Here is a 25892-nt window from a genome sequence, read left to right on the forward strand (position 1 = left end):
AATGCAGGGGTATAACAATATATTGTAATACTAAAATGCAAATGTATTGGATGGTGTTTTTGGAAAAGAAAGTTGCTCAGTTGCATTTGTGAGAAAATCTGCTCGCACGCGTGAGAAAATCTAGCTAAGTTTCCTCATAAAAAGGCAAATGAGTCTATATAGATGTTTTAACAAAGTGACCCTACTACAGAGTCAGTGAAATTCACAACAAGTGCTGTAAACAATTCAAAAATCAGTAGTGACATGTCTAAACATTTAACTAGGTAGTCTTTCCCTAAAAAAACTGATCCATTCTTATCCTCTGTTGGATGGCGGGATATAGAATACATAGGCTATAAATGTTGATACAATTGTTCAACATTCAAAACAATGCAGGGGTATAACTATATATCGTGTCAAAATATATTGTAATACTAAAATGCAAATGTATTGGATAGTGTTTTTGGAAAAGAAAGTTGCTCAATTGCATTTGTGAGAAAATCTGCTCGCACGCATGAGAAAATCTAGCTAAGTTTCCTCATAAAAAGGCAAATGAGTCTCACAGTTGTGACACACAATACATATATTTGTCCATACCTCTGCATTTTCTCTCAAATAGAGTTTTGTATTTGCAAATCACTTTGCGTTTGATTGAAAGTCAAGTTTTTCTTTTCAAAGCGAATTTGTTTATTTGCAAAACACTGGATTTGTTAGATGAATATAGTCACAAAATTCGCTCCACAGGGCTGGACGAAGTAGACATTCAGCAGTCACAGCAGAAGTTAGAGACAACATTTAACTGAAGTCTATTCAAAAGTTGTATGAATCTATTCTAAGAAGGTTGGAAGCTGTATTAAAGGCAAACGATGGTAAACACAATAAAATACTGGCTATTCTAGTGTGTTCACATTATTTTCTCCAACCCCTGAGCACTTAAAGGGATAGTTCACCCAAAAATGAAAATGACCCCATGATTTGCTCACCCTCAAGCCATCCTTGATGTATATGAATTTCTTCTTTCAGACAAATATAATTAGAGTTATATTAAAAAGTATCCTGGCTCTTCCAAGCTTTATAGCGTGGGGTCGGACTCAGATGAGAATTAAAATAGACTACTGTAACATTACTAGTCATGTGACACATGAAATGATGTAAGATACTCACTTCAGTGTGTTGAGTTGACAGTGTTTATCCTGCAGTAGAGCAGCGATCTGATTCACTCGTGTGTCTCCTAGTTTATGTTCACTCAGATTCAGCTCTCTCAGGAGTAACGGGTTTTTACCCACAATTCCAGTCACATACTGACAGGCTTCATCTGCAGCAGGACCCAAAAACCTGCAGAAGAGAAGATGAAGCAGGATTCAATTCAATGTGTATTGCATCACAAAACATTTAAAGATGATCAAACATTGTTTTTAACGAAAAGCTCTAGTTCAAGTTTTAACAATTGAACATTTAAATATACAAATATCTTTGAGAAAGTCAAAAGTAAATTCTTTAAAAGAAACTCATGGGCAAAAGCTCACTAGATCACGATTCTCAATTCTCAAATTCTCAAAGATATTTCTAGCTTTAAGCAGGAGATGAGGAAAGTTAGCAAAGGGATAACTAGCTTGTGACAGCTAAGCATTCATAGCCATATATTTAGTTGATCTTTTGATGCCGGCTCTTCCTATTATTATGTAGCAGAATTCACCAAACACTGGATTGCTGATCCACTAACAGGGAACATGATCTGGGTTTAGACCATCTCTGGATAGTTTTATTTAACTGATGTCTGTTGATGCAACAGTAATTCTGCTCATTATGAGAGAACTGTAGGTTCAGATGTGTGTGTGTGTGTGTGTGTGTGTGTGTGTGCTGAATTATCCTGACACACATCACATGTTTGTGGCCTGTTATAGATCTGCTGTAGTATATTTTTTCATAAGAAATGTCCACAATAACACAATCATAAATGTTCATTGAGGCCCCAAAATACTGAATACCAGCACATCTAGTGACCCAAAATGTCTGATTAACCTGTAACTTTTAACACAACTAAACTGTGGTGACATTTATCATCAAAACAACAGCAGCTGCAGCATCTGTATCTTATTGAATTAGTGAAATATAATATAATATAATAATAATTATGTGTAATATAAATAATTCACATGCGTATCATTTATTTAGTATTATTTGATCACGTCTCACCTCAGTGTCTTGAGTTGACAGTTTGGATCCTGAAGTAAATAACTGAGCTGCTTCACTCCTGATTGTCCAGGATCATTTCCTGTGAGATCCAGCTCTATCAGGTGTGAAGGGTTTGATCTCAGAGCTGAAGCCAGAGCTTTATAACCTTCTTCAGTGATACTGCAGTTTGAGAGTCTACAGAAAAGAGGTTTTAAATAATCAAATGAACTATAATCAAAAACTAAACTAACAATACTGTCGGTGGTGGCTGGTGAAAATATTTCTAGGTAGGGCGCCACATTCAACAATTTTAGCATACATCCCAGTATGATTCATCCCAGTATAACAAAGGGAAAAACATTAAGACTTGAAACATTTTAAATAAAGATAATCATTTTACCAAGTTCTAGATTAAGTTTGAGGATGATTCTCACAAAGCTATATTTTCTGCAAGAAAGTTTCAAGAAAGTTTTTTTTTTGTAATTTTCATAATTCACAATTTATGTATACAGTGCAACAGCAAAAACCGGGGAAAAAATAAATGTCACATTTGGTGAGAGTATTTTCTATAACTACAAGTCAAGCTGCAATACCAAACAGGACCACACTGAGACGCCAACAGAACACTATACCAGTTGCCTTAACCTGACTGTATATAAATACATACAGATCCATTCAGAACTACTAAACAGATCAAAACACAAATCAGAAAAGCAAATAAAAACATTCTGAATTTGTCGAATGTGGTGATCTGAAGGCAGCTCAACATGACCAGTTAACAGCTCCTCTGTCAGAGTGAGTTTTGATGCCCATATGTATATAAACACCACTGACTAGGGCTGGGTACCGTTTACATTTTAACCGGTACGGTACTGGTATCAGGACCTGAAATTCGGTACCGGTACCCGACGGTACCTTTTTTCGGTACTTTTCTCTCTGTGTAATAACAAAAACACTTATTTCAGTGAAGAAATAACTCTCAATTTCAACAATTTGAACAATAGGGCCCTACGATTTTTTTTTCTTCCAGAAATTGTGTTTTATTGTTTCTGATAATCAAATGAAGGCATTATTTTTAATCAAATGAAAATGAAACTCCTTTATGTTTTGGCAAACAAACAGAGGTTCACTGTTAAAATTAAAACATGGTAGAAAAATTGTGTGAATATTCCTTTAAAAAAGTTTTGATAATAATTGTATTTTTTTTCTACAGTTAAGTGTTTAATGTGGTTGTAATAATTATTTTTATAATTTAATTGATTTATTTAAATTTGACAGTAAATGGAATAAAGACGTACATTACATTGTACAAAAGTAATACAAGAGTATTATATAATATTTTAAGTCTTTTTGCGTTTTAATATTCACATACACTAGTTCATATCGCAATTCGAATTAAGTGACAGACCTTCTTTTATTCATCCGTCAATTTATGAATTCCATGGCATTCCGCGCTATAGAGTAAATTCAGTTTTTATGAATGGGCTCCGTCATCCTGTCCGCGTTTTTCATGGAAACCATAGCGGAGTCATTCTACGAAACGGGTGTCGTTACCACTTTGCTGTTTTCAAAATTTTCACTAAATACAAACCTTTTTTTAAAAAAAGCTACAGCTTGAAAGATATGTTAACCCTCCAAAAAACACATTTTCCCACCTCAGGCACAAAATCCTTAATATTATTGCCCTTTTTATTCAGGCAAGGGTGCCTTTATTGTACCACCCCGTAACGGACAATATGTACACCATTAGAGCAGTAAAATTCAGCTACAAAAGTTATTGATTTACACTTTTTTCTTTTGATCTTTGATTAACAGACATCACAGCAGCTGGTTATTGGGTTTTTGGCTGCTATATTCTGAAAAGTTTTCACCCCCGGCTCTTAATACATGGTTTTTCCTTCTGGAGCATCAGTGAGTATTCGAACCTTCTGTAATAGTAACATATGAGTCCCTCAGTTGTCCTCAGTGTGAAAAGATGGATCTCAAAATCATACAGTCATTGTTGGAAAGGGTTCAAATACACAAAAATGCTGGAAAACCATATAATTTGTGGGACCTGAAGGATTTTTCTGAAGAACAGCAGGCAGTTTAACTGTTCAGGACAAACAAGGGACTCATGGACAACTATCACTAAACAAAAAAAACAAAAAACAGCATTTTTAAAAATTAAGCTATTAGGGTAAATTTGGGTATTCTGGGACATCCAGTGTGTTTATTTCCTGTTCTAACAACATTTAGTCAGCAGGGCTTTTACTATAATTTTAGCATGGCTGTCATGTGACTGAAATCACATGACTTCATGGGGGTGATTCCACAGAAAGGGGCAGGGCACTTGTCAATCAAGAAGCTCCCCTGGGAATTACATGACAAGGTCAGTGACAGGATTCTGACTAGATTAATGTTAAGGACATAAATCTGTCATAAATAAAACAATGTTCCTAATTGTTGTCAAATCATGTTTGTGATCTATTCAAGCAACAAATTATGTATTAAAGTGTTGAAAATGTGTTTTAATTTTTTTTCTTTCAAATATTGTTTTGCTGTCCCACATGATCAAATATTTTTGAGAATGTGGGACAGCATGCTTTGGGTAATCTGGGACAGTCTACAAATGGGGGAAATATGCATTTAGGGACTTTATAAGTCTATTGACAAGGGCTAATACATGCCATAATGAGAAATTGGTGTTATTTTAAGGACATAAATCTGTCATAAATAAGACAATGTTCCTAATTGTTGTCAAATTATGTTTGTGATTTATTCAATATTGTTCCCCGAGTAGCCCCAATTTTACAGAATGGAGAACTTGAATAACCAAACCAATATTCCGTTAATCAAATTGTTGCTTAAATTTTAGTTGATTTTTTAAAATGTTAATACAATGTTAAACAATTTAAATAGAGTTTTAAATTAATTTAAATTAATTAACACAGTAGATCGTTAATCCTGTGTAGAGATAGAAATTATTTTCCGGATATTGGTATATACATTTTCTTTTCATTTTTTTCATAATGCTCTTTTAAAATTGGTGATATTGTGTTTGGCATGTATAAAGTATGGTGAATATAGGCTTTTTTAGGCCTAATACATGTGTCCCAGATTACAAAGTGACCTGTCCCAGATTATTGTAATGGAACTGTCGGACACAAAGGTAAGTGGTTCAAGTGACAAAGTTTATTGACAGGTTTGGCGAACACACAGCAATGGTGGAAGACGTGGAAAAGGGTGAGTAGTGATTCTCCGTGAGCTTTGTGATCGTTCGTCAAGGATTCTAACCGTCCCTTCTTTCCTTGCAGGTCCGTAGTAAACAGGAGTATCCGAGCGCTTGGGGAAGATGGCTTTCGCCAGGAGCTGGATCCTGAGGGTGAAGAGGGTGAAGAGGAACAGGGCAGAAGGTAAGTAAGACAGGTAGGGAATTTCAGGTAGAATACTCAGCCAAGCGCTTCGTACGAGGTCTTTCCTTGTAGTCACAACAGCATGTTACTTTACTTCAAGATCGGACGATCAAGTGAGCTGAGGGAAGTGCTTTTATGAGTGCAGGATGATGACGGTGACGATGATCAGGTGAGCATGATGATTAATGAGGAACAGGTGAAAGTGATCAGTGAAGGTGAAGACGGGCCATTCTGTGACATTACCTCCCCCTCCCGGACGGCGCGTCCCGCGACGTAACAACAATACCGGGGAGGGGGGGCGGGCGTCCTGGAGGCTGGAGCAGAACCTGGACAGGACAGGGAAGCCTCCAGGGCGGATCAGGAGTCTTGGGAGGCCATGGCGGATCAGGAGCCTTGGGAGACCATGTCAGGACTGGAAATTCGGGAGGCCATGGCGGAACTGGAGACTTGGGAATCCATGGTGGATCCGGAGCCTTAGGAGGCCATGGCAGGACTGGAGATTCGGGAGACCATGGCGGATCTGGGGCCTTGGAAGGCCATGATGGATCTGGGTCCTTGGACGACCATGGCGGATCAGGGTCCTCGGGCGGTCTTGGCGGATCGGGATCCTCGGACGGCCATGGTGGATCGGGGTCCTCGGGAGGCCATGATGGATCTGGGTCCTTGGACGACCATGGCGGATCAGGGTCCTCGGGCGACCATGGCGGGTCGGGGTCCTCGGACGGCCCTGGTGGATCGGGGTCCTTTGTGGCCTTGGCCTTTGGCCTGGCCACACAAACTGCGGCTATATGGCCCCCCCCCAAAATTTCTTTGGGAAAGTTCCCCTCTGGGGGCCACATTGGAGGAGCGGGTTCTTGGGGCCGCTCTGGAGGAGCGGGCGCTTGAGGGCGCTCTGGAGGAGCGGGCGCTTGAGGGCGCTCTGGAGGAGCGGGCGCTTGAGGGCGCTCTGGACGCTCTTGCAGCGCAGACTCGTGAGAGAGCTCTTGCGGCGCAGACACTTGAGGGCGCTCTTGCAGCGCGGACATTTGAGGGCGCACGGGAGGCGCGAAGCTGGATAGAACCAGCGGAGACGAAGGAGAGCTGGACGGGACCAGCGGAGACGCAGGAGGGCGCTCTTGCAGTGCGGACACTAGAGGGCGCGCTTGCCGCATGGACATTAGAGGGCGTTCCTGCAGCGCGGACATTAGAGGGCGCTCTTGCAGCGCGGACACTAGAGGGCGCTCCTGCAGCGCGGAGCTGGACGGAACCAGCGGAGACGAAGGCGAGCTGGGCGGGACCAGCGGAGCTTCAGGTGGGCTGGACGGGACCAGCGGGAACTCAGGTGGGCTGGACGGGACCAGCGGGAACTCAGGTGGGCTGGACGGGACCAGCGGGAACTCAGGTGGGCCGGACGGGACCAGCGGGAACTCAGGTGGGCCGGACGGGACCAGCGGGAACTCAGGTGGGCCGGACGGGACCAGCGGGAACTCAGGTGGGCCGGACGGGACCAGCGGGAACTCAGGTGGGCCGGACGGGACCAGCGGAGACGAAGGCGAGCTCTTGCGAGGTGTAGGAATAGGTGGGCACAGACGAGGAGTGGGCAATGGAAGGCACTGGCGAGAAGACATGGGAGAAAGAACGGGAGCCGAGAACTCCGGAGGAAGAGCCTCATCCATTAGCCCCTCGTTCTGTGTTGGCGGAGCCTGAGTGTGAGTGGGTTGTTGAATCATCCTTGCTGACTCGGGAGGTGAAGGAGCAAACATAGCAACCGGAGGCCATTTGCCTGTGACAAGGGAAAAGGACTTCAGCGCTGACCTAACAGATATTCCTGATGGATCCAATACACTCGCCCTCAGATCAGCACTATTGGAAACCCTCTTCCGGGTTCGTGGGTAAACGGGCCTCGTTGCGGGTGATGGACTTGAAAAGGCGGCAGCCACGGGACTGGGATCAGTAGGTGGCACATCCTCCATTTCGCCGACATCATAAGAAGATCCCGCAATCCATAAGGCGAAGTTTACGTACTGCTCTAGAGACCAGTAGGGATCGCTGTGTGGCATAAGACTCCGGATTTCCTCCTCCAGTCCAACTCTAAATCCCTCCATCAAAGTGACATCGCTGCACAGGGCCCGGTAACTGGAGGCGAGGAACTCCTCCGTATACTCCTCCACACTTCTGCCATTTTGGAAGAGGAAGATGATACATCCTCCAGTGAGGTTATCCTCTTCCCTGGGCCGCACGTTTATGGAGGCAATCTCCAACCTCATCTTCGGTTAATGGTCCGATCTTCTGTATTGGAACTGTCGGACACAAAGGTAAGTGGTTCAAGTGACAAAGTTTATTGACAGGTTTGGCGAACACACAGCAATGGTGGAAGACGTGGAAAAGGGTGAGTAGTGATTCTCCGTGAGCTTTGTGATCGTTCGTCAAGGATTCTAACCGTCCCTTCTTTCCTTGCAGGTCCGTAGTAAACAGGAGTATCCGAGCGCTTGGGGAAGATGGCTTTCGCCAGGAGCTGGATCCTGAGGGTGAAGAGGGTGAAGAGGAACAGGGCAGAAGGTAAGTAAGACAGGTAGGGAATTTCAGGTAGAATACTCAGCCAAGCGCTTCGTACGAGGTCTTTCCTTGTAGTCACAACAGCATGTTACTTTACTTCAAGATCGGACGATCAAGTGAGCTGAGGGAAGTGCTTTTATGAGTGCAGGATGATGACGGTGACGATGATCAGGTGAGCATGATGATTAATGAGGAACAGGTGAAAGTGATCAGTGAAGGTGAAGATGGGCCATTCTGTGACAATTATCAAATTCAAGTAGATTTTTGTTTTGTCACAAAAACACTAATAGATGTGGCATGTCTTCTCTGGGTATAATATCTACTTTCTTTCTTCTTGTGTGGTTAGAAAACATCTTAGGGATTTCAGAAAAGTCTAATGTGTTGATCTCATGTGTTAGATAGATATTGAAATAAATCGCAGAAGTCAAAATTGCAAAAAATGTCCCAGATTACCCAAATTCACCCTATTTTATCTTGTGGACTATATATAAACATTTTATATGAAATCTTATTCAGGTCAGTACTAAAAAAACAATAACATGCATTTTGATCGATCCCTCTTATTTTGGTAAAATAATGAACATTTTGCAGATTCTGCACGGTGTATGTAAACTTTTGATTTCAACTGTAACTACACATTACATGCTCATAGTTTCTGTCACGCTTTGATATGAAAATTGCAATGCAACTGAAGAGCACACACTGCGAGCACAGTAGTGTTTCCACGCTCATTTGACTCGCGCCTGGTGCTGAGACGAAGTGGAGTGCGCGTCTAAAAGTCTAATGTTTGATGTGGTCATAAAGACATTCTGTATCATATATAATATTCCCATCATCAGCCAATGTGCAATATTGATCTCATCGCTGTGGTGTTGAGTGTAGCTGCTGGTGAAATGTACTCACTTCAGTCTCTTCAGCTCACACACAGGATTCTTCAGTCTCTCACAGATCTCTTTGACTCCTGAGTCCAGCAGACGACTGTTGTTCAGGTTCATCTCTTTCAGGATGGTTTTGGAGGAGAGAACAGTAGCTAGAACTGAACAGCTTTTCTCTGTCAGCTCACAATTATTCAGCCTGAACACAAAAACAGCATTTCAGTCAGGACCACTTTCGTCAAGTATATTTATTACAATTATATTGCATACAGTTAGTGTTGGTGGTATGGTTCTGTTCTGGGCAAAACTCCACACGCCTGTCCATGCAGCCATGCTTGAACAGAGCGGGGAGAGCAGGGCTACAGAACAGATCCAGTATATGCCTACGTAATTACAATTCACAATTTACATGATTGAAGAAAATACAAATACATGGTAGAGAATATTTGCAAAGTAGTGAAGTGTATACGAAAAGAAACAAAAGTCAGATTAGATTACAGGTTCAGTTGGGTGGAGCTGGGGTTGGAGGAGGGAGTTTGATTGTGAGCAGCGATGCGATAGAAGAGATGCTGAAAGAATGGAGTTAAATGGACTGCTGTGATAAGTGTCGAGACTGGATTGGTACACATCAGGAACAGCTGACTATCAGCTGATGTGAGCTTGACTGACGTGGCCTGCCTAAACTAATGCAATGCTTGATTATTATTATTCAGCACATATTCAACACACATCAGAACAACAGCTCTTCATATCTGATCTCACATGTTACTGACAGTCTTTAATAATGAATAATCAAAGAGGTTTCAATGTATAAATCATGTTCACTCACATTATTTTCTCCAGTTTGCTGTGAGAGTCCATCAAAAGAGCAGAGAGTTTCTCCCCATCCAGATCTCCTAATTTATCTTCACTCAGATCCAGTTCCTTCAGTAGTAATGGACTTTTACCCAGAACTCCAGTGAGATACTCACACGCTTCCTCTGCAGCAGGACTTTTCAAAAACCTACAGCAAGCAGATAAGGATTTCAGATATATTTTTACATTATTTTTGCCACTAATTCTGTTGTGTGTCTGTTGAATTTCTCTGAACTGCTATTTAATTCCAGTTCATGTCCTATTCAACAACGGTGCATTTGACCCTTCTATCCATTTTCATACAGCTGATTTCACATCTGTGGTTCATTTTGAAATATTTTAAGGTTTTTTTCACCTGATGGTCTTTAATGAACAGAGTCCATCCTGTAGTAAATCACTGAGCTGCTTCACTCCTGATTGTCCAGGATCATTTCCTGTGAGATCCAGCTCTATCAGGTGTGAAGGGTTTGATCTCAGAGCTGAAGCCAGAGCTTTATAACCTTCTTCAGTGATACTGCAGTCTGAAAGTCTATTAAAAAAAGATGTTATTCTTCCTTATAACACAGCTTGTCACACAAGTACATGTTCTAGACTGAAGAAAATGAAAAATATGCACTACAGGATTTTGGTCTGAATGACCCTTTTCACAGTATAGCTGGTAAAGCTCTATATTGGTGAACGCAAACTACAACAAATGCAAGTTTTGCATTATCATTTTCCACAATTGCAAAAAGAAAAATCCATGATAGCATTTCTGTGACTTTACAAAAGAGAGAGAAAAAGAGTCATCATTGACTGCATTGGTCAGAACAGAGAAAAATGTCTCATTTGACATCACTCCCTCGGCTGGTGTATTAGAAACACTCACACAACAGCGTTAACTAGTTTTCTGTCATTTAATGCCAAGGGAACACAAAGTCCAGTGTTTAAAATTCAAGTTTTTTCTTGACATGAAAATATATAAACTAAGTTTTATGATGCTAATAACTTTGGAAACGCATCATCACAGGTTGTGTAAAGGGTCATGACCTCGCTGTCACCACTGTGGTTCAATCATAAAATGACACAACCATGGCCGGACATATGTTTGTTTGATTTGTTCAGTTAAATACCAGTCAGAAATTATTAGACACATTTCCACTGCGGACGCAAGGACTGAACGGGTCAGCCGGGGCTAACAGCTTCCAGCTAAGAACTTCGAGGCCATAATCAAACACCATAAACTAGCATTTATGATTATTTCACATAGAAGGTCACTCATATTGAATTGCATCTGCGCCGATTAATTTATAGCCCGATGCAGACGGTAATTGTTTCTCAGGGGGTAGTTGGTGATTTAATTGCCGTCTGAATCCAGGACGTCTGTGTTTTTCTCTCACCACCCCTGTAAAAATCCCTGGTCGAATTACCTACTGTTTTTTGACAAACACCAAGGTCGTGTGGTAATTTCATTGCCGTCCGAATCCACATCTCTGAGTTTACGAGAAGAAATCGATTCAAAATTCAGCGTTTAAACCCTTTTTGAGCACTCCCGAACACCATACGGTAACTGTTGTACTTCGGTGTAATTTGCATACATATTTATTTCTGAAATGCTGGAAATTAAGTATTTAAAAGAACAATACTTCATATCTGCTCCACCACAGCAAGGGAGAGCAGAAAGAGAAGAAAAGCACGTAAACATTCAAAATGGGTCTTTATTATGGCAGCGGCAGGTATGCAATACAATTTTAAAATGTGTATTATAAACGGATATATATCGCGTATAATTATATACAACTATAGTGCGTATTTTCCTATTTTTAAACAGGAGATTTAAATAATCAAATAATAAATAGGACTATACATTATAAAATATACTTGGAATAATAAGAACACATTTTACATAATAATAAGTATTTTTAAAAACATTTTCCACAATAAAAAGAATGTGACTGGCCTCGTGAGCAGTGCATTCCCGGTGCGCAGGATCACAGAACTCACTCCTTCACGGTGAATAAATCTCCATCCGAATCCAAGGTGATATATACATGTATTTTTACAGACGTCCATATGAGAAACAATTACCGTCCGAATCGGGCTTATGATCACATGACTACTTTAAACAGCTCCATCAAGACTTTAGCCCCAAAGAGCACACATATAGAAATATAATGATAAATTCTCATATGTTCTCGCCTCGTTTCTGTACAGAGGATGATTCTGTATTATATTAATGCTTCACTACTTTATGAGATCTGAAGAGTTTTGAGAGCTCTCTCCCATCTTACTACCATCACTTATTGTGGGGCGGAAATGTCATCAAAATGATGTTAAAAAAATATAAATAGCCATTTAATGAGTTTCTGTTTTTAATAAAATATATGCTATAGCAGGGGTTCCCAAACTCATTCCTTGATCCATTTTGCATGTCTCCTTTATCAATCACACCTGATTCAACTCATCAGCTCATTAGTAGCAACTCCAAGACTTGAAATGGGTGTCAGGCAAAGGAGACATGCAAAATGTGTTGGGGAGGCTCCAGGAATGTGTTTGAGAACCCCTGTGCTATAGGACAGGGATCCTCAAATCTGGCTCACGAGATCTACTTTCCTGCAGAGTTTAACTCCAAACCTGATCAAACACACCTACCTGTGATTTTCTAATGATCCTGAAGACATTGATCAGCATGCTCAGGTGTGTTTGATTAGGGTTAGAGCTAAACTCTGCAGGAAAGTGGATCTCACGAGCCAGATTTGAGGATCCCTGCTATAGGAGTTAGTGTATCACACAAATAATAATCCTGCTTTTCTGAATATCTGCACAAATCACAAATGTGCAATAAACAAGTTACTGAGTAACTTTCAGACACAAATTTCCATTTTATAAATAGAACAAACAGCAGAACCGCTGCATCTCTGAGCAGCACAGTGTTTTGTTCCTCAGTGTTACACGGACCAGTAAATTATTCAAAGTACAGTCGTTTGCAAAGTTAAACGAATTAGCATTTTAAACTAATCGGCTGATTTAAGGATTCAACTCACTCATTTAGACAGTCACTTGCTGCCACCTACTGGCAGTTGTAGCTTCATATTTAAGAAAGTAGCTTATTATTTCATTTGCAAACGACTGTAGACAAATGAGCCCTGTAGACATTTACAAATGCATTTTAACATGTAGAAATGTAAATAAAAATAAATAAAAAAACACTTAAATTTTTCCAATTTGCATGTGGATTTTCCAACAGACAACAAATATTTACTTTTCCTAGTTAATTCCCATTCAATAATGTTAGTATTAATGCATGTCAAACACTTACAGCAGTGTGTTGAGTTGACAGTGTTTATCCTGCAGTAGAGCAGCGATCTGATTCACTCGTGTGTCTCCTAGTTTATGTCCACTCAGATTCAGCTCTCTCAGGAGTAACGGGTTTTTACCCACAATTCCAGTCACATACTGACAGGCTTCATCTGCAGCAGGACCCAAAAACCTGCAGAAGAGAAGATGAAGCAGGAATCAATTCAGTTCTCACATTTTATACAATGGACAACATAGAAAATATTGCTTAAAAGCACAAGTTTTTTTTTCTTTGTTAACTTTGATGCAGCAACAGGTTGTTCAACATATCTTATAAGTATAAAAAGAAAAAGTTCTCCTACATATTTATTTTGTATTATTTGATCACGTCTCACCTCAGTGTCTTGAGTTGACAGTTTGGATCCTGAAGTAAATCACTGAGCTGCTTCACTCCTGATTGTCCAGGATCATTTCCTGTGAGATCCAGCTCTATCAGGTGTGAAGGGTTTGATCTCAGAGCTGAAGCCAGAGCTTTATAACCTTCTTCAGTGATACTGCAGTCTGAAAGCCTAGAACAGAAATTAAAATGTAACATTCAACAGATTAATGAGCTATTCCAGAAATAACCTTTACAATATTAATCTATAAAGTAAATTAGTTTTGTTCCTTGTCAGTTTACTGTGCTATTTAGTGTACAACTGAGTCAAAAAGGCCTAGAGACCTTTAAAATTGTACACATCAGCTCACCTGAGAACCTTCAGGTTACAGTTACTGAAAGGGGTCATGAACTGAGAAATTAATTTCCCTTGATCTTTTGGCATGTAACAGGTCAACATACTATAAAAACATCCTGTAAGTTTCAGAACTAAAAACTTTCTTAGTTCAAAAACAGCTTTTATTTTCTCCAAACTCAGAAAATGACTCATTTTGTAATGTCACATTATGATAGTCTGCTGGAAAAGGTCAACACCTGTTTCTATATTATTACCTCTTTATCCCCGACCACATGTAATAGGAGTGGAAATACTAAAGAGAGGCAAACGCAGGGTTATAAGATGCTGTGTGGTGTAAGTTGTGAATAATCACAGTCTTTGGATTGCCTTCCTTGTGATCCTAACATCGCATCTACACCGGTCATGAACATTGTGGTATCACTAATCCATTTCTCTTTCATGTCAGAAACAGTGCCAGCACGTCAGAAATAGAACGACATCAGTTTACTCTCAGGGATTTGTCATGTCAATCCATTCCACATCCAGTGTAGTCGTATGTCGGGCCTCGGGGGTGGCCTTGCTACTGTTTTTAAAGACACTTTTCACTCTCATTCGCTATCTACTGGCTTATATAAACCCCATCACTATAGCTCTATCATATTGTCCTCCTCACCATAATAAGGACTTTTTAAGTGAACTTGCTGTATTAATGGAGTATTTGGTTACTAGGCATGAAAAAAATCGTTCATGTTTGCTCTGCTTCTAAACCATACTCTGCATAATTTGTTTAATTTGATTGAGTCTTTTGACTTTACTTTAGTGGGTTTCTGGTCTAATACATATCCATAGTCATACCCTTGATTTAATTTTAACCTATGGTTTTTCTATTTCAAACACTGAAATCAGTAGTGCATCTTTTTCTGATCACAGGCTGGTTCTTTGTACTGTCCCTCTTAGAAGCCGAATCCTCAGAAATCCATTGCTGGCACGTTTGACTCGCTCTCTTACTCAACATTCTAGAGAAGAATTTTCTGTAGTCTACCGTGAAGTCTGCAACTCATTGGAGTTGGAATCTACTCTGCTTAATCTGGACACTGATGCACATCTTAATCTTTTTAATTCTACCTGTGCCGACATCATGAATTGTATTGCCCCTTTGAAGTATAAAAATCATAAGCCTGTACCTGTGCCCTGGCACACTGAAACTACACGTACTCTGAGACGGACTTGTAGACAGGCTGAAAGCAAATGGAAGAAGGACAGATTGCAGATTTCTTATGAAGTTTTGAGGAACTCCTATAACGTTTCAGAAAGCTGCAAAGGCTGCAAAATGCAAATATTTGTCTGAACTTATCACAAACAATTGTCACAAACCTCAAGTTCTTTTTTCTACTATTAACTAAATTAAATCCCTCTGTGCATTCTTTTCTACAGCCCTCTACTTCTCTCTGTAATGATTTTGGAAAGTTTTTATTTTGTTGTTGAGAAGATCACAACATTAAGATCCCAGCTGTCTAACTCAGTATACGTTTTGCATGATGTTCCATTATGTTCTTCTACTTATTCTGAGTTTGAACCTGTTGATTTAACCTCATGTAATTGTTGGTCACCTAAAACCAACTAACTGTCCTCAGGATATTATTCCATCTCTTTTCCTTAGACCAGGGTTTCCCAAAGTGGGGTTCGCGAACCCCTGGTGGTTCGTGAGGGAATTGCAGGGGGTTCATGAGTTGGTACATGGTTAGGGTGACCACCCGTCCCACTTTGCGCTTTAGGCCTACCGCTCAGCATTTTCACCCCTTGTCCCGCACGTCGCATATTCAGAAAATAACCCGTATTTTGATCAGTCTGTTGATTTTAAATTGTCATATTAAGAAAACGTACAGACGTTCTTTTGCCTTTTTAAGAAAGCTTTTTATTTATCCTTTTTGCATCGTAGTTTTCACGCAAAGGACGTGCGGACCTCATCAAGTGATCTAGCACCACCGACTGAAATGTTCGAGCACACACGGAAAAACACAATATTCTCCTTTAATTTTAACCAATTAAAAATAGATACAACTTTCTTCTTATTTTAATAGTTATTTTAATAGTTAATAATTTTAATGACAAATGTCCACAGGGCACTATAATGCGCGAGCATAACTCCCTCGCAGGTGCATTCTCTTCACTCTCACACAAAACGGACACACCTTCTCTCGCTTACTTGTGCACGCTCAGAAACATAAGCACATATGACAACGGATGTAAATCAGTATTTACATAGCGTAACTGTAGTAAATGTATCTGTCTCACACGTGTCCCACATTGTCCCGCAAAATCACATCTGCTGTCTCTCAACAGATCTATTGCCAGGTGGCTACCCTATACAGTACATAATATGCCTATGAGTGTATACCATTAGTGAATTAATAATTAAAAAAATTAATTAAAAAGGTTTTGCAAAGAAATGTTACAGGTTTATACAAATGTCATATAATTGTAAAATCTTAAATGTATAAAAATAAATTATCTTTTTGGGAAACCCTTTATTAAAATAAATATTGTGGATTTTTTTTTTTATACATTATAAATTGTAGTGATAGGATTTTTTATAATTTGTATTAACAATAACAATAGTAACGATAGTATTACTTAAATATTACTGAAACTTTAAAACTGATAAAAATAAATGTTTTTAAAGTTACACATGCAAATGTGCCATTAAATTATTGAAATATTTGCTTAAAATCTCAGGGGGTACTAAAGTAAATAATTTAGGTCAAAGGGGTTTGGCTGACAAAAAAGTTTGCAATAAAATACAATTTGTAAAGCACATTTCATTGTATTAATATGCAAAACATTGTAAGATAATAAAAAATGCAGTACATGATTTCAATTATACTAAAACTCTACAGGTGAGAAAGCCTTTCATCTAAATAAACAACCTCAAAATGGTTGAAAAACAAGAATTTTTTTTAAATGGCCTAACATAAGTCCACTCGCAAACCACATTGAAATGCTGTGGTAGGACCTGGAATGTAGAGTTCATGCTGGAATTGAAGCCTACAACAGTGCTTCCCAAACCTGTCCTGGAGGACCCCTAGCCCTGCGCATTTTGTATGTCTCGCTTATCTAACACACCTGATTCAACTCATCAGCTCATTAGTAGAGGCTGCAAGACATGAATCGGGTGTTTCTGATAAGGGTGACATACAAAATGTGCAGGGCAGGGGGTCCTCCAGGACAGGTTTGGGAAGCACAGGCCTATAAATTTCACTGAGCTGAAGCAGTTCTGTCCTCAATTCTGTGGCAAATTATCTAGGTCCATGTTAACAGATGGATCTGAATGCTAACCAAACACTTGGTACTGTCACAAAACTTACTTCAGTATCTCTAATTTGCAATTTATATTCTTCAGTCCAGTGCAGAGCAGCTTCACTCCTGAATCCTGCAGATCATTATTGCTCATGTTCAGCTCTTTCAGACTTGTATCTGATCCAAGAACTGTAGCCAGAGCTGGACAGCTTTTGTCTGTTAAGTCACAATCATTTAGCCTACAAGAGAAATAAGTCAAATCACAGAATTAGATACATGTAATATATTTGTTAAATACAAAAATTAAATTGATATCAATTATTTTTACATGAGCAGTACATGAGCATTATTATTTTTACATGAGCAGTAAATATACTGCATATATATTTGAATTTTATTGATTCAAATTTCCTAGATAAAACAAACTAGCATGCTTGAATAAAACCTAAAATATGTAAATGAATAATAATTTTTATATCATTAATGGCAATGAGTTATACATTTAAAAGTGCTGCTCTATTATCTTGATGAGTGTCTTGAGGTGGAAAATCTGGAGGTTAATCATTTATGCATTGAGGTTATGCAAGAGTATATCTCCTTTATAGCATAAGTTTAAGAAGCTGAACTGCATATTGGAGCAAAAATAACTATCTGACACAATGTGTTTTATAATAACATGATCTGCTTCTTCTGCAGCTAACTAAACAGCTTGTTTTGCTGAAAAGAGAAATTTCAAAACACATGTGAATCTAATAAAAAACATTGCACTGTTTTAATTCCGAAGGACTGCCATTTTTGCAATTTTAACCCTAAAAGAGATATGTACTGATAATTGGTATATGGTTAATAATCACTACAGATCAGGGGTGTCCAAATCTGCTATGTATCAATGTAGATAAATGCAATTTTAATATGAAAACAAAACATGACAAAATATATTAAATAACTTACAGAGCTCTTTTAGAGGTTTTGATGACTGCCGATAGTCTAATGAGACACTCGTCTGATTTCTTGAATTTCTGAAGTTCAAACTCCTCCAGCTCCTCCTCTGATGTCAACAACACAAAGGCCAAAGCAGACCACTGGGCAGGTGAAAGATCAGCAGATGAGAGACTTCCTTTGCTAAGGTGGGTCTGAATCTCTTTCACCAGAGTTTGGTCGTTCAGTTCATTCAGACAGTAGAACAGATTGATGGATCTCTCTGGAGACAGATTAGCTTCAAATTTCTGTTTTATGTACTGAACTATTTCCTTTTTGCTCTGCTCATTGGCGTCTTCCTGTGCCAACAGACCCTGTAAGAGTCGCTGATTGGACTGGAGTGACAAACCAAGGAGGAAGCGAAGGAAAAGATCCAGGTGTCCATTATCACTCTCTAGTGCCTTGTCCACTGCAGTCTTGAGCAAATCAATCGTGTTTTCACTTTTGTTGTCCTGTTCTGTAGAGTCTTGATCAAACACATATTTCTTGTTGATGTCTAGAAACAGATGTGCATAAAGGGCTGCAATAAACTCTTGAATGCTCAAGTGAACGAAGCAGTACATGGTACCCAGAATGATCCCTGTTTCCTCCTTAAAGATCTGGGTACACATGCCTGAGTACACCGATGCCTTATAGACGTCAATACCACAGGCTTCCAGATCTGTGTCATAGAAGATCACATTGTTTCTTTCCAGCTGATGAAATGCCAGTTTCCCCAGTGAAAAGAAGGCATCTTTATCCCAGGAAACATCTGGTGTATATTCTCCATCATACTTTCGTCTGCTCTGCTGGATCTGAAATCTGAGGAAGTGTGTGTACATTTGTGTCAGAGTCTTGGGAGTGTCTTCAGTATTTGATTCCTGCAGTGTTTTGGAGGCATCTTCATCCTGATTATTTTTCACATCATTATTTCTTTTCTCCTCTAAAATGTTCTGGAGAACAGTGGCTGAAATCCAGCAGAAGACTGGGATGTGGCACATGATAAAGAGACTCTTTGATTGTTTAACATGATCAATGATTTCTTTGGCCTGATTCTCATCCGTGAATCTTTTTCTGAAGTACTCCTCCTTTTGTGCATCATTGAATCCTCGTATCTCTGTCAGCCGGTCGATACAGTCAGGAGGAATCTTACTGGCAGCTGCTGGTCTGGTGGTGATCCAGATGAGAGCAGAAGGAAGCAGATTTCCCTTGATGAGGTTTGTTAGGAGAACATCCAGAGAGACTGGTGATGATACATCAGACCATGTGTCATTACCATTGAAGTTTACAGGAAGTCGACATTCATCCAAACCATCAAGAATGAACAGGACGTTTTGGTTCCTTCTTGTAAGGTTCAGTCCTTTTGTCTCTGGGAAAAACTGAGTTATAAGGTCCATTAAACTTAGTTTTTCTTGCTCCTTTAAGTTCATCTCTCTAAATGGAAGAGGAAATATGAAGCGGATATCCTGATTTTCTTTTCCTTCGGCCCAATCCAGAACAAACTTCTGCACAGAGACTGATTTTCCGATGCCAGCAACTCCTTTTGTCAGTACAGTTCTGATCTGCTTGTCTTGTTCAGGTGCTTCAAATAAATTTTTGCACTCAACCTGTATCTCCTGTGATTCATGATGCCTGGAAGTAACTTCAATCTGTCTTACCTCATGTTCAGCATTGACCTGTTCACTACAACCCTGAGTGATATAGAGATCTGTGTAGATGTTATTCAGAAGTGTGGAGTCGCCTTGCTTTGCAATTCCTTCAAACACACATTGATACTTCTTCTTTAAGCTACATTTTAGCTGATGAATGATGAACAGCTCATCTAAACAGAAACAAAAATACAGATATTTTTAATCTTATTTTCTCTCCTACATTTATAAATGGCAATCTGACAGATGGTCATGAGTTTCTTACCTTCTAGAGTATCAGCAGCTTCATCTTGCTTCATCTCTCTCAGGAAGTAGAGCGTGAGATCAAGAGCTGCTTCTTTGATACTGGATCTATTCTCATTAAAATCTTTTACGAAGTTTTGCAAGTCCTCTTTTAGTAATATTTTCTTAAACTTTTCCAGTTCTTTCTTCAGAAATTTGATTATTTTGCTCTCAAGATCCTACAAAGACAGACAAAAAAAAAAATCAATGACAGAAAAAAAAGCATCTATATTTGGTCAAAATTATTTATTCAGTAATTAAAAATATTCATAAAAAATAAAGCTGAGACAAACGTTAATTAGCTGTAAATATTATTAATAATAATAATAGGTTTTCATTCTTATTTTATGGGTTCTTAAAAAGAGAAATTAGAAATAAAAGCTCCGTCACAATCTTATTTCAATAACATATTTGTTTATAATTATTAAATATTCTTGAAAATGTGTTTTATTACCTGGAAGATCTGCAGGAGACTGTCTGTAAAATGCTTGTGGTTCCTGTGAGACTGTAAATCTGGATCTAATGTGTCATACTGAAGCCTGATAGTAAATAAAATAAATCAAAATACTGTGTTTTTAGGACAAATATGACCAAAATATCTTGTAAACGTTTTTAGAAAAGAGAAAAAGAATACTTTGATAAATTTTTGAACTATAAGTTTTATAATAATTATTCACTGATACACATTCTGACACAGTCTGTGTGTAAACAGAAATAAGAAACACATCAAATACCGTTTGGTTTGTGATGTTGTTTCTTCACTGAAGTTTGGTCCTTCATCCTTTGACCAGTCACTCTTCACAGACACAGAGCTGGACACATGTGATCCTGATCTTACACTAATGACACAAAGAGAGAAGACTTTACTACAGGAGGTTCATCTGTGTTTTATATCGACACACTTTCTCTCCAGTCCTTCACAGAAATATGTGTAAACAGAAATAAGAAACACATTAAATACCGTTTGGTTTGTGATGTTTCTTCACTGAAGTCTGGTACTTTACCCTTTGACCGGTCACTCTTCACAGACACAGAGCTGGACACATGTGATCCTGATCTTACACTAATGACACAAAGAGAGAAGACTTTACTACAGGAGGTTCATCTGTGTTTTATATCGACACACTTTCTCTCCAGTCCTTCACAGAAATATGTGTAAACAGAAATAAGAAACACATCAAATACCGTTTGGTTTGTGTTGTTACTTCACTGAAGTTTGGTACTCCACCCTTTGACTGGTCACTCTTCACAGACACAGAGCTGGACACATGTGATCCTGATCTTACACTAATGACACAAAGAGAGAAGACTTCACTACAGGAGGTTCATCTGTGTTTTATATCGACACACTTTCTCTCCAGTCCTTCACAGAAATATTTGCAGGAGACTATGACCTTTGTAACTTTGAAGATCTTACACAAACAGATACATTACACACTAAAGGAAAACATTAAAAGCATCATATGACCCCTTTAAATTAAGTGTGCAGTCATGTTTTAATGTCTGAAAATAAGTGTAAACCAAAATCCCTGATGTGGAATAATTTAATTATCTACATACCCAGTGCTGAAGAGAGACTGTAAATTGGGTTAAGATTGTAAATGATGATGTTGATTTTCAGTTCTCAGATATTTATCATCTACTGGCTACTTTTTAAATATTTTTTGTTATTTTTTTTAATTAGGAAGTTATGAAGCTCTGCAAAGCATTTGTAAATATAAAGTAAAGTTTGTGAAGGTTTAGTTTTTTACAGCAAACATGAGAAACTCCAGCAGTGTTTAAAATGATGAAAGCAGACTCAGTCTTACCTCTGTTTCTGTGAGAGACTCATCTTTCCTCGCTCCTCTGACATACTGCAGCTAAACTGTCATTGATCAGCACTAATGAGACAACAATCTGCTGTTCAGTATGACCTGGAGATGATGGATATTAATCAGATCAATCAATATGTTGAGTTAGCAGCAACAGCAACAAAAAACACTAGAAAATAAAGTGAGTAGCCATGTAGAATAACTAAATGATCTTGATGAGAAATGGCTGGTTTAAAGATACTTTCGATTTCGCATCACAGCAACAACAGCAAACAACAGAAGCGGAAATACAGAAACAGCTCCAGAAACACATTCGCTTTCAATAACCCCTTTTTGAAAACTTACTTGCAGTCTTGTCCACTAAGAAGAGCATTTATAAGTATATGAAACGCTCATTGTTCTGTGCTTTAGGCCTGTAGCTTGATATCAATTAATTCTCATATCTCTCAGACGGATTGGATTAAATATACAAAAACAATGTCCGCGAGGGTTAAAATTAGTAGCGTCTGTGTTAAAGTTGTATCTATAAAAATGTTTTCTAGGACATGGCATGGATCAAATCCAACGAGCAACGCTTTCTCTTGCGATCTGTGGCCGTTTCTCAATATGCGTACTTGTGGACTTGTGAAACGTCATCAGTCGCTGCCCAAGTACTGTTCCAATTCAAAGTTCACATCTAGCCAAGTCCAGTTCAAATCCCCGGATGTGTTCTTGATCCGCCCCTTTTACCGAGGATGCATCGAGAGGTGACTTGTGCGGACTTGATACGGGCCATAACCCAGAATTCAGTTCGTCCTCCCGTCCTCGAGAGTTCGTTCTTCTGAGTCGAACTTGGCAAGTCCAAACTCGAAAGGACGGAAGTCCAGACTCTGCGAACTTGGTATTGAGAAACGGCCTGTGTTTTACTTTCGTTTTTGTTTTCTTCGTGGGCTTTTCTGGAGGGTTTCGGGCTGAAGTTACTGCCACCTGCTGCACTGGGGCGAGGATATTACAGCTATCTGTGCGTTCACACCGTCGCCGGCGAGAGCGTCAAGATTCGCCTGTAGACGCTGTAGAAAGACTCGTGGACGCGCTGACGCTCTGACGTAGATTGTATGCTCGTCTTGTATTTAAAGGAGCCGCACAGGAAACAAGCAGCTTGATCTTGTGCAGACTGACCACAAGTAGGGTACAAGTTAACCCCATGAAATATTTTACATGTGAAAGTGAGAAATTGTTCGATGGAAAGAACTTTATTGTACATGTTTGCTAACGAAATAAACCAATTAAAAGCCATTTGTGTTCATGGTTGAGTCTAATTTCAACATTATTTACTAGCCTTGGTCTTTAATTTTTCTGCATTTGGTAATGCCATAAAATGTGGTTTAATTTGTTGTAATTTGGTGAAATATGCAGCTCTAATGTTGTGACAGTAATCACAGTGCAGTAAGAAATGTTCCTCTGTTTCCAGCTCTTTCTGCGAGCACAGTGAACACAGTCTCTGTTCTGGTGGCTGCCATCTATAGCCAGACAGTGATCACTCAGTCTGTACTTTGTTAGTGTCTTTCTTCATTTGTGATCTTTTACACAGCTCAGGTATTCTGCTGGTTTGTAGTCTCTTCTCAGGTGTAAATACAGCTCCATCTTCTTAATTCAGCTCTGCACGAGTTGTTTGGGGTCGCTCTGTTAACTTTTAAGATGTTTTTACAAATTTGGGTGTGCATAATTTCAATTTCTTCTTTTTCCCATTTAGAGAAATCTTGGGTTTGTAGAGGTCCCCATATCTCACTGCCATATAGTGCAATTGGTTCGATTATTGCTTTTAGGATTTTTAGCCAGGTTTGAATTGGAATTTGATACTGAATTGTATTTTTGATCATATAGAAGACTCTCGGTGTCTTTGCTTTCAGTGCATTCACAGCCAGATTGAAGTTTCCTGTTGAGCTGATTTTTAGTCCCAGATAGGTGTGTTCATGGGTGTGTTGGAGGACTTGGTTTCCTGCTTTGAAAGTGTATTTATTTTCCTTACACATGGGTCTCTTTTGAAAAATCATTATTTTTGTTTTTGTTAGATTTATTCTAAGAGCCCATGTTTGACTGAATGTCTCTATGATGTCAAGGAGCTGTTGTAGTCCCTCTTTTGTTTTTGACAGAATGACTAAATCATCTGCAAAGAGGAGACATTTGATTTCTGATTCAGTTAGGGTTGGGCCGGAGGCAGTCGAATTGTTTAATTCTTTGGCTAATTCATTTATATATATGTTAAACAGAGTGGGGCTCAATGGGCAACCGTGTCTAACTCCTCGTCGTTGAGAGAGAAATTCTGTTCGGTTGTTCCCTATTTTCACAGCACATGTATTGTTTTTATACATGGTACTGATTAGATCGGACGTTTTCCCTCCAATCCCATTTTCCAGTAGTTTTAGAAAGAGTCCTTCATGCCAGATTGAATCAAAAGCTTTCTCAAAGTCAATAAAGCAAGCAAAGATTTTGGTTTTGTTTTGGTGTAGGTGCTTATCAAAGATAGTGAGGAGGGTATAAATGTGGTCAGATGTTCTGTGATTGGGCAGAAATCCAATTTGACTTTTCTCCAAGATTTTGTGGGTTTTGAGAAAGTTTTGTAATCGTATGTTAATAACCGAACAGAATATTTTCCCCAGGTTGCTACTGACACATATGCCTCTGTAATTGCTTGGCTCGAACTCGTCTCCTTGTTTAAAGATGGGTGTAATTAGGCCTTGATTCCAGGTGTCTGGAAAATATCCTACACTCAAAACAATGTTGAATAATTTGGTTATTGCAGTTTTGAATTTGTCATTTGTGTATTTGATCATTTCATGTAATATTCCATCAATGCCACGTGCCTTGTTGGGTTTCAGTGCATGTAGTCTGTCTGTTAGCTCATTTACTGTGATTGGGAAATCCAGGGGATTCTGATTGTCTTTCATTTTTTTCTTTCAAGGTTTCTAATTTGGTTTTTATTTAATTTCGAGCAGGATTTGTTTCAATTGTTTTGTACAGATTTTCAAAGTGTGTCCTCCATATGTTTTCATTTTGAATGGCCAATTCTTCCTTTTGTGGTCTATAAAGAGTGTTCCAATTGTTCCAGAAGTTATTGGTATTTATTGATTCCTCCATTGCTTGAAATAATTGTTCTGTATGCTCTTCCTTTTTTGCTTTTAGAGTTTGTTTGTACACTTTATGAGCTTCATGATATCGAAGGCGGAGTTCTTGGTTGTCAAGATCTCTGTGTTTTTTATTTGATAGATTTCGTTCTGTCCTTCTAATTCTTTTACACTCATCGTCAAACCACTTTTCATTGGTGTTTTTTGGTTTTCTTTTTGATGATTTTTTCAAATTGCACATGGATGCTGATTGGTGGAATATATCTGTAATGTCCTTTAGTGCCAGATTTATGCCTACTTTATTTTGTGGATATGTTTTAATTATAAATGTGTCCAATAATAATTTGATAGTTTGACTTTCTAGTGCACTTTGATAGTTTTCTTTGCTGTTTTTTGTCCATTTGTAGGATTTATGTAGCCTTAGTAAATGAGTGGGCTGTCTGCATATTTGATTGTTTTGAGTTTGTTTTAGATGGAGTGTAATTTTACAGTGGTCTCACAGAGGTGTTTGAGGACTGACTGTGAATGCTCTGAGATGCACTTGATCAATGTCTGTGATGAAATAATCTACAGTACTGTTACCAAGAAAAGAATTAAAGGTATAACCACCAAAAGAGTCTCCTCGTATGCGACTGTTCACTGTATACAGGCCCAGTGATTGACAGAGCTGTAGTAGGCTTTTCCCACTTCTGTTTGTGAAGTTGTCATCATTTTTTCTGAGGTGATATGAGGGCAGAGAGTGGCAGGTGTCTGTAATATATTTGTCTCCTTGTGTGTTGACAAAATCGGGTTCATTTCCAGTTCTGGCATTTAAGTCGCCACATCTTAAAACATTTCCTTTTGTCTTTGATCTCGTCTGGCAGGATAGAAAAGGTTTCTTCATTGTAATAGGGAGATTCAGCCGGGGGTAAGTATGTGGCACACAAGAATATGTGACGGTCTGTGGACACAATATCCTTTTAAATTTTTAGCCAAATGTATGATTTTCC

The 25892-nt window shown here is 39.0% G+C and overlaps 2 protein-coding genes across 3 annotated transcripts in view; one reads left to right on the forward strand and one right to left on the reverse strand.

Moving 5' to 3' along the window:
• The window catches only part of LOC306866526 (NACHT, LRR and PYD domains-containing protein 12-like), a 422442-nt gene extending 399718 nt beyond the window's left edge, over nucleotides 1–22724 (reverse strand). Inside the window, exons 1-17 of one of the 2 annotated variants that reach the window (XM_079411777.1) lie at nucleotides 22695–22724; nucleotides 22145–22387; nucleotides 21797–21901; nucleotides 21174–21275; nucleotides 20950–21051; nucleotides 20723–20827; nucleotides 20443–20527; nucleotides 19972–20167; nucleotides 18052–19879; nucleotides 17169–17339; nucleotides 13486–13659; nucleotides 13113–13283; nucleotides 10170–10343; nucleotides 9789–9962; nucleotides 8988–9158; nucleotides 2176–2349; nucleotides 1144–1314 (exon numbers count right to left, since the gene is read on the reverse strand). In XM_079411777.1, coding sequence (XP_079267903.1) covers nucleotides 1144–1314; nucleotides 2176–2349; nucleotides 8988–9158; nucleotides 9789–9962; nucleotides 10170–10343; nucleotides 13113–13283; nucleotides 13486–13659; nucleotides 17169–17339; nucleotides 18052–19879; nucleotides 19972–20167; nucleotides 20443–20527; nucleotides 20723–20827; nucleotides 20950–21051; nucleotides 21174–21275; nucleotides 21797–21840 — 3842 coding nt within the window. In that variant the 5' untranslated portion in view covers nucleotides 21841–21901; nucleotides 22145–22387; nucleotides 22695–22724. Of the gene's footprint in view, nucleotides 1–1143; nucleotides 1315–2175; nucleotides 2350–8987; nucleotides 9159–9788; nucleotides 9963–10169; nucleotides 10344–13112; nucleotides 13284–13485; nucleotides 13660–17168; nucleotides 17340–18051; nucleotides 19880–19971; nucleotides 20168–20442; nucleotides 20528–20722; nucleotides 20828–20949; nucleotides 21052–21173; nucleotides 21276–21796; nucleotides 21902–22144; nucleotides 22648–22694 lie in introns of those variants that run through there. The other variant, XM_079411778.1, reaches the window with a different exon arrangement.
• Nucleotides 1–25892, forward strand: part of LOC306867223 (ribonuclease inhibitor-like) — a 174944-nt gene that overhangs the window by 21841 nt on the left and 127211 nt on the right. The gene's annotated exons all lie outside the window — the stretch shown is intronic.

The sequence above is a fragment of the Barbus barbus genome (genome assembly GCF_936440315.1).
Source record: "Barbus barbus genome assembly, chromosome: 4".
NCBI lineage: Eukaryota > Metazoa > Chordata > Actinopteri > Cypriniformes > Cyprinidae > Barbus > Barbus barbus.